At 34.7% G+C, this 8,739-nt stretch overlaps 1 protein-coding gene across 1 annotated transcript; it reads left to right on the forward strand.

The window, feature by feature from the left end:
• Window positions 1–4,577: 4,577 nt before the first annotated feature.
• On the forward strand, window positions 4,578–6,848 carry LOC135692861 (L-rhamnose-binding lectin CSL3). The gene is made up of 6 exons (XM_089112978.1): window positions 4,578–4,703; window positions 4,955–5,139; window positions 5,303–5,456; window positions 5,708–5,892; window positions 6,014–6,167; window positions 6,712–6,848. Exons 1-6 carry the CDS (start codon window positions 4,645–4,647, stop codon window positions 6,842–6,844), a joined length of 870 nt encoding a protein of 289 aa, XP_088969104.1. The 5' UTR covers window positions 4,578–4,644; the 3' UTR covers window positions 6,845–6,848.
• The last annotated feature ends 1,891 nt before the right edge of the window (window positions 6,849–8,739 follow it).

The raw sequence follows: 8,739 nt of genomic DNA on the forward strand, positions 1-8,739 counted from the left end.
CTTGAGCAATATGTCGTTTTCTATTCTAAAGGATTTCCAACCATTAACATCTGCGAGCACAAAAAACGATCCATTGGATGCAGGCCTGGAAAGGTTCTCTCTATAATCCACGCCAACTATGGAAGGATGGGAACATTAACCTGTCCATCACGTTTCATGAAAAACACAAGATGTTTCTCTAAGAGGTAAATCTTATATAACGATTTTAGGATTATAAAAATGAAATTTTGTATCAATAACTTGATATTTTTTGCTTTAAAACCAAAATTTCTTTCTAATAAAGGATTTCATCGCCCGTCGATGAAAAGCATAAAGAGAGGTTTCTAAAACTTTTATCGTTATTTTACATTATCTACCACCAACTAACGCACGTGTTATGACATATAAACTTATTGTTAGATTTTGCTTCTCATTTTTTTCTTCTTGCTAATCATAGCTCCGTATTCAAAGTTCGTCGAGACTGTAATGGAAGGCGCTATTGTAATCTTTGGGCCAGTAACAGAGTGTTTGGCGATCCCTGTCGTGGAACATACAAATATTTGAGAGTTGTTTATCGTTGCCTTAATCGTCAAGGTCCGGGTCCACGTCCGGGTCCACGTCCACGTCCACGTCCAAGACCAAGTGAGTTCGTTAAAGAATTTATTAATATTCAAAGAAAAGCAATCTACTTGTTATTAAGTATTAAAGCCAATATACCTCCATTTGTTAAGTGTAACTTTGTCCTGTTTTCAAATTTTTCAACTTTGTAAAATGCTTGAGCAATATGTCGTTTTCTATTCTAAAGGATTTCCAACCATTAACATCTGCGAGCACAAAAAACGATCCATTGGATGCAGGCCTGGAAAGGTTCTCTCTATAATCCACGCCAACTATGGAAGGATGGGAACATTAACCTGTCCATCACGTTTCATGAAAAACACAAGATGTTTCTCTAAGAGGTAAATCTTATATAACGATTTTAGGATTATAAAAATGAAATTTTGTATCAATAACTTGATATTTTTTGCTTTAAAACCAAAATTTCTTTCTAATAAAGGATTTCATCGCCCGTCGATGAAAAGCATAAAGAGAGGTTTCTAAAGCTTTTATCGTTATTTTACATTATCTACCACCAACTAACGCACGTGTTATGACATATAAACTTATTGTTAGATTTTGCTTCTCATTTTTTTCTTCTTGCTAATCATAGCTCCGTATTCAAAGTTCGTCGAGACTGTAATGGAAGGCGCTATTGTAATCTTTGGGCCAGTAACAGAGTGTTTGGCGATCCCTGTCGTGGAACATACAAATATTTGAGAGTTGTTTATCGTTGCCTTAATCGTCAAGGTCCGGGTCCACGTCCGGGTCCACGTCCACGTCCACGTCCAAGACCAAGTGAGTTCGTTAAAGAATTTATTAATATTCAAAGAAAAGCAATCTACTTGTTATTAAGTATTAAAGCCAATATACCTCTATTTGTTAAGTGTAACTTTGTACTGTTTTCAAATTTTTCAACTTTGTAAAATGCTTGAGCAATATGTCGTTTTCTATTCTAAAGGATTTCCAACCATTAACATCTGCGAGCACAAAAAACGATCCATTGGATGCAGGCCTGGAAAGGTTCTCTCTATAATCCACGCCAACTATGGAAGGATGGGAACATTAACCTGTCCATCACGTTTCATGAAAAACACAAGATGTTTCTCTAAGAGGTAAATCTTATATAACGATTTTAGGATTATAAAAATGAAATTTTGTATCAATAACTTGATATTTTTTGCTTTAAAACCAAAATTTCTTTCTAATAAAGGATTTCATCGCCCGTCGATGAAAAGCATAAAGAGAGGTTTCTAAAGCTTTTATCGTTATTTTACATTATCTACCACCAACTAACGCACGTGTTATGACATATAAACTTATTGTTAGATTTTGCTTCTCATTTTTTTCTTCTTGCTAATCATAGCTCCGTATTCAAAGTTCGTCGAGACTGTAATGGAAGGCGCTATTGTAATCTTTGGGCCAGTAACAGAGTGTTTGGCGATCCCTGTCGTGGAACATACAAATATTTGAGAGTTGTTTATCGTTGCCTTAATCGTCAAGGTCCGGGTCCACGTCCGGGTCCACGTCCACGTCCACGTCCAAGACCAAGTGAGTTCGTTAAAGAATTTATTAATATTCAAAGAAAAGCAATCTACTTGTTATTAAGTATTAAAGCCAATATACCTCTATTTGTTAAGTGTAACTTTGTACTGTTTTCAAATTTTTCAACTTTGTAAAATGCTTGAGCAATATGTCGTTTTCTATTCTAAAGGATTTCCAACCATTAACATCTGCGAGCACAAAAAACGATCCATTGGATGCAGGCCTGGAAAGGTTCTCTCTATAATCCACGCCAACTATGGAAGGATGGGAACATTAACCTGTCCATCACGTTTCATGAAAAACACAAGATGTTTCTCTAAGAGGTAAATCTTATATAACGATTTTAGGATTATAAAAATGAAATTTTGTATCAATAACTTGATATTTTTTGCTTTAAAACCAAAATTTCTTTCTAATAAAGGATTTCATCGCCCGTCGATGAAAAGCATAAAGAGAGGTTTCTAAAGCTTTTATCGTTATTTTACATTATCTACCACCAACTAACGCACGTGTTATGACATATAAACTTATTGTTAGATTTTGCTTCTCATTTTTTTCTTCTTGCTAATCATAGCTCCGTATTCAAAGTTCGTCGAGACTGTAATGGAAGGCGCTATTGTAATCTTTGGGCCAGTAACAGAGTGTTTGGCGATCCCTGTCGTGGAACATACAAATATTTGAGAGTTGTTTATCGTTGCCTTAATCGTCAAGGTCCGGGTCCACGTCCGGGTCCACGTCCACGTCCACGTCCAAGACCAAGTGAGTTCGTTAAAGAATTTATTAATATTCAAAGAAAAGCAATCTACTTGTTATTAAGTATTAAAGCCAATATACCTCTATTTGTTAAGTGTAACTTTGTCCTGTTTTCAAATTTTTCAACTTTGTAAAATGCTTGAGCAATATGTCGTTTTCTATTCTAAAGGATTTCCAACCATTAACATCTGCGAGCACAAAAAACGATCCATTGGATGCAGGCCTGGAAAGGTTCTCTCTATAATCCACGCCAACTATGGAAGGATGGGAACATTAACCTGTCCATCACGTTTCATGAAAAACACAAGATGTTTCTCTAAGAGGTAAATCTTATATAACGATTTTAGGATTATAAAAATGAAATTTTGTATCAATAACTTGATATTTTTTGCTTTAAAACCAAAGTTTCTTTCTAATGAAGGATTTCATCACCCGTCGATGAAAAGCATAAAGAGAGGTTTCTAAAGCTTTTATCGTTATTTTACATTATCTACCACCAAGTAACGCACGTGTTATGACATATAAACTTATTGTTAGATTTTGCTTCTCATTTTTCTCTTCTTTCTAATCATAGCTCCGTATTCAAAGTTCGTCGAGACTGTAATGGAAGGCGCTATTGTAATCTTTGGGCCAGTAACAGAGTGTTTGGCGATCCCTGTCGTGGAACATACAAATATTTGAGAGTTGTTTATCGTTGCCTTAATCGTCAAGGTCCGGGTCCACGTCCGGGTCCACGTCCACGTCCACGTCCAAGACCAAGTGAGTTCGTTAAAGAATTTATTAATATTCAAAGAAAAGCAATCTACTTGTTATTAAGTATTAAAGCCAATATACCTCTATTTGTTAAGTGTAACTTTGTACTGTTTTCAAATTTTTCAACTTTGTAAAATGCTTGAGCAATATGTCGTTTTCTATTCTAAAGGATTTCCAACCATTAACATCTGCGAGCACAAAAAACGATCCATTGGATGCAGGCCTGGAAAGGTTCTCTCTATAATCCACGCCAACTATGGAAGGATGGGAACATTAACCTGTCCATCACGTTTCATGAAAAACACAAGATGTTTCTCTAAGAGGTAAATCTTATATAACGATTTTAGGATTATAAAAATGAAATTTTGTATCAATAACTTGATATTTTTTGCTTTAAAATCAAAATTTCTTTCTAATAAAGGATTTCATCGCCCGTCGATGAAAAGCATAAAGAGAGGTTTCTAAAGCTTTTATCGTTATTTTACATTATCTACCACCAACTAACGCACGTGTTATGATATATAAATTTATTGTTAGATTTTGCTTCTCATTTTTTTCTTCTTGCTAATCATAGCTCCGTATTCAAAGTTCGTCGAGACTGTAATGGAAGGCGCTATTGTAATCTTTGGGCCAGTAACAGAGTGTTTGGCGATCCCTGTCGTGGAACATACAAATATTTGAGAGTTGTTTATCGTTGCCTTAATCGTCAACGTCCGGGTCCACGTCCGGGTCCACGTCCACGTCCACGTCCAAGACCAAGTGAGTTCGTTAAAGAATTTATTAGTATTCAAAGAAAAGCAATCTACTTGTTATTTAGTATTAAAGCCAATATACCTCTATTTGTTAAGTGTAACTTTGTCCTGTTTTCAAATTTTTCAACTTTGTAAAATGCTTGAGCAATCTGTCGTTTTCTATTCTAAAGGATTTCCAACCATTAACATCTGCGAGCACAAAAAACGATCCATTGGATGCAGGCATGGAAAGGTTCTCTCTATAATCCACGCCAACTATGGAAGGATGGGAACATTAACCTGTCCATCACGTTTCATGAAAAACACAAGATGTTTCTCTAAGAGGTAAATCATATATAACGATTTTAGGATTATAAAAATGAAATTTTGTATCAATAACTTGATATTTTTTTCTTTAAAACCAAAATTTCTTTCTAATAAAGGATTTCATCGCCCGTCGATGAAAAGCATAAAGAGAGGTTTCTAAAGGTTTTATCGTTATTTTACATTATCTACCACCAACTAACGCATGTGTTATGACATATAAATTTATTGTTAGATTTTGCTTCTCATTTTTCTCTTCTTGCTAATCATAGCTCCGTGTTCAAAGTTCGCCGAGAATGCAATGGAAGGCGCTATTGTAATCTTTGGGCCAGTAACAGAGTGTTTGGCGATCCCTGTCGTGGAACATACAAATATTTGAGAGTTGTTTATCGTTGCCTTAATCGTCAACGTCCGGGTCCACGTCCGGGTCCACGTCCACGTCCACGTCCAAGACCAAGTGAGTTCGTTAAAGAATTTATTAATATTCAAAGAAAAGCAATCTACTTGTTATTTAGTATTAAAGCCAATATACCTCTATTTGTTAAGTGTAACTCTGTCCTGTTTTCAAATTTTTCAACTTTGTAAAATGCTTGAGCAATCTGTCGTTTTCTATTCTAAAGGATTTCCAACCATTAACATCTGCGAGCACAAAAAACGATCCATTGGATGCAGGCCTGGAAAGGTTCTCTCTATAATCCACGCCAACTATGGAAGGATGGGAACATTAACCTGTCCATCACGTTTCATGAAAAACACAAGATGTTTCTCTAAGAGGTAAATCTTATATAACGATTTTAGGATTATAAAAATGAAATTTTGTATCAATAACTTGATATTTTTTGCTTTAAAATGAAAATTTCTTTCTATTAAAGGATTTCATCGCCCGTCGATGAAAAGCATAAAGAGAGGTTTCTAAAGCTTTTATCGTTATTTTACATTATCTACCACCAACTAACGCATGTGTTATGACATATAAATTTATTGTTAGATTTTGCTTCTCATTTTTCTCTTCTTGCTAATCATAGCTCCGTATTCAAAGTTCGCCGAGAATGCAATGGAAGGCGCTATTGTAATCTTTCGGCCAGTAACAGAGTGTTTGGCGATCCCTGTCGTGGAACATACAAATATTTGAGAGTTGTTTATCGTTGCCTTAATCGTCCACGTCCACGTCCACATCGACATCCACGTCCACGTCCACGTCCAATACCAGGTGAGTTTGCTTTATAGATTATTGAATTTAATGGAAGATTGTCGATTTTTTACCAATTTTGCGTTTTTAAAAATATGTTTTTTTCCAATATGTGTTAAAAATTTTTTTTTAAACTTTGAAGAGAAAAGACGTTCAGTCACTTGCGAAGGAAGAATTGCGAGACTCACCTGTCCTCTTGGGAAAAAAGTGAAAATTTATTACGCAAATTATGGCAGATCAAACCGTAGTTATTGTCGTCGCTCTAACTTTTGGAATACTAAATGCAGTAGTTGTAGGTAAGGTTATGTTGATCAAATTTTGAATTTTTTTTAAATGTTCTGTATTTATTTCTATGCCTAACTTTTCTAATGCTTTGGATAAGTGCTGTGGGGATTAACTTATCACAGTAGTCCCCTAAAAACTTAAATCTTTTTTGGCTGAAGCTGCAAAAGTGAATGCAGCTGTTGAATTGCTTTTTGCATTGTCTGTGCTCAAAAGGTTATATTTGATTATTAACATTAAACTGGTATATGTTTATATTGATTATTAAGCGAGAAAATGTGCACATTCAATGTGATGGCTGTCTTCACAAACTTTTTTGTTGATTTCCTGGCTGAAATAACTATGCGAAGGGGTACTAGCGAATGTTTAGACCAAATATTGTTTGAATGTCTTTATTCATAACTATCTACACCAGTCATTTTTCTCTGGAGCTAGACTCCAGTCACAGGATTTGCATTGTAATTAATAACCCAGAGATCTTATTAGTTTTGCTAAGAAGGACTTTTCTGCTTCCAAAGTAGCTTTGCCACATATTGATGTGAAAAATCTTCTCCACAGATCATTAATGATTGTCAGAAGACGATGCAACAGGAGACGTTCCTGTGCAGTTCCAGCAACAAACCAAGTATTTGGTGACCCATGCCGTGGGACATACAAATACCTTGACATAACATACCAATGCACAAATTAACCAATGAGGTAGGCATTGAAACTGATTGTAATATGAATTAATGTTGCAGTGAGCAAATGATTTACTTAACTCAAATATTTATTTGTTTTCATCATCATATGAGTTAATTACAATATCCATAGTGCGAATAATTCACAACAAAATAGATTAATATCAAGTAAGTCGTACGGTTATGCTGACAGGCACATGAAAAAACCTCAGAGGAACTGCCAACCCATGTGCCTCTGTGACGTGTTTCATTACTGTAGAAAGAAAACTAATGTAAGGAAAAACTTTCCACTTGAAATTGAATAGGTTTATCACAGCAGCTATAAAATGCTAATGAAAAATATATATGAAAATTGAAGGTAATGCAGTATAAAAGGAATAGTATTGTAGAATGTAAATAGCAATTATTGACTTATCTGTTGATTTATTTGTTGATTTATTTATTCATACATTTTTGTCTTAATTGCTATGAATAAAGTTAGGTTTTTAGGGTTTAAGTAACGCTGAGCAGCGGAAATTTCAGCTACAAAATTATCTTGATCCAGTAAAGATGTGACCTCAGTCATGCATGCATCATTGATGCAAGCAGTACTCAAAAAAAGTAACACCATGATTTTACGTCACTTTACTTTGCTTTATTTAACTTCATAGTTACTTAGCGCCTTAAGGTTGTTAATCATTTTTTATTCTTTTCCGCTCTAGGCTAGACGCAGCACATGATAACTGAATATTACTTGACAGTAAAGAACTTGAATGATTTTGAATATTTATCGAATTTTTGTTAATCACATTAATTTTTTAATTACTGAAGAAGATTGAAAATTTGTCATTTCTTTCTCTTGATTTCTCAATGAGTAGACAAATTTCAGTCAACAACTAGCAATCAAAACTTGAGTAACGTGCTTTCAATACAATATTGCACTAACAAAATCGGAAAACATCTTTGATCGGTGGCAGATCATAAGGAAGAGGCCCGGCCTCCAATTTTACCTAAAGTTAAACAAGTAACTTCTTTGTAAAAAGGAGCTTTTCTGATAGAAAAGTACTCTTTTTAGTGACAAAATGCCGTTTGTTTAAAGAGACCTCCTTCTGCTATAAGCAGAGAAAAAATCAAGACCAAATTGGACGTATAAGAGAGAATATTTTGTTAATGATGTTTTCAATACTTCAACCTCTAGAATGGGTGTGGCATTTTTCAAAAGGCTTTTTCAAGTTCACTTTTTGAATAAAATTGAATTGATTATAGACAGCAACAGTAGCCTTTTTTTAATAAAATTCAAACATTTTAAAACTGCTTTTTAGCAAAAGGAAGGCATTGGTCGCGAAAGTCTAACCTCACCTGATTTTAAGATTAATAACGAAAGTTTCTACCAATAACTTATCCTCCTTTCTGTCAAAGACTGTACCGCTAGAAACACTTTTTTCTACATTCTAATATTTGAACCTTAGTGATTTTATTTATAGCCATGCAGAATTGAATGGGAAAGCTACTAAGATATAGTGATGTTTCGTCAAAGAGTTTTGTAATCAAGAGTTTTGTAATAGAGTTTTTTCATATGCCTCAAAAGTTGATAGACTGGGAGATTCGCATAATCATCTAGCAACCTGCCTAGCCGAAATTCACATATTTAAAGTGGAAATCCACCTTTACGTTTTTCCTACGCATACGAATTTCGATGCCCTTATTACACATTATTTTGAACAACTTTGAATCTCTCCAAACGCGCCACATTAGAAAAAAGAACGAATAAAAAATGTGGCGTTCTAACGTTTTGATCACTGTCAAATCATTTTATAAATTATTAGAAATTCGAAAAGTTCGTATCGTAACAAAAATGACAAGGGAATTTCGGGACATTTTCGTTTGGTTAGCGTTGGCCTTCTGCATATGGACAAAAACCTCGTTT

The sequence above is a fragment of the Rhopilema esculentum genome, chromosome 3, assembly GCF_057945365.1.
Source record: "Rhopilema esculentum isolate cy_ngs chromosome 3, ASM5794536v1, whole genome shotgun sequence".
Lineage (NCBI taxonomy): Eukaryota > Metazoa > Cnidaria > Scyphozoa > Rhizostomeae > Rhizostomatidae > Rhopilema > Rhopilema esculentum.

Coding starts and splice junctions, on each gene's coding strand:
- LOC135692861 (XM_089112978.1), top strand. CDS start 4,645: ATGGGAACATTAACCTGTCCATCACGTTTCATGAAAAACACAAGATGT. Junction 5,140..5,302: donor ACGTCCACGTCCAAGACCAA/GTGAGTTCGTTA, acceptor TCTATTCTAAAG/GATTTCCAACCATTAACATC. Junction 5,893..6,013: donor ACGTCCACGTCCAATACCAG/GTGAGTTTGCTT, acceptor TAAACTTTGAAG/AGAAAAGACGTTCAGTCACT.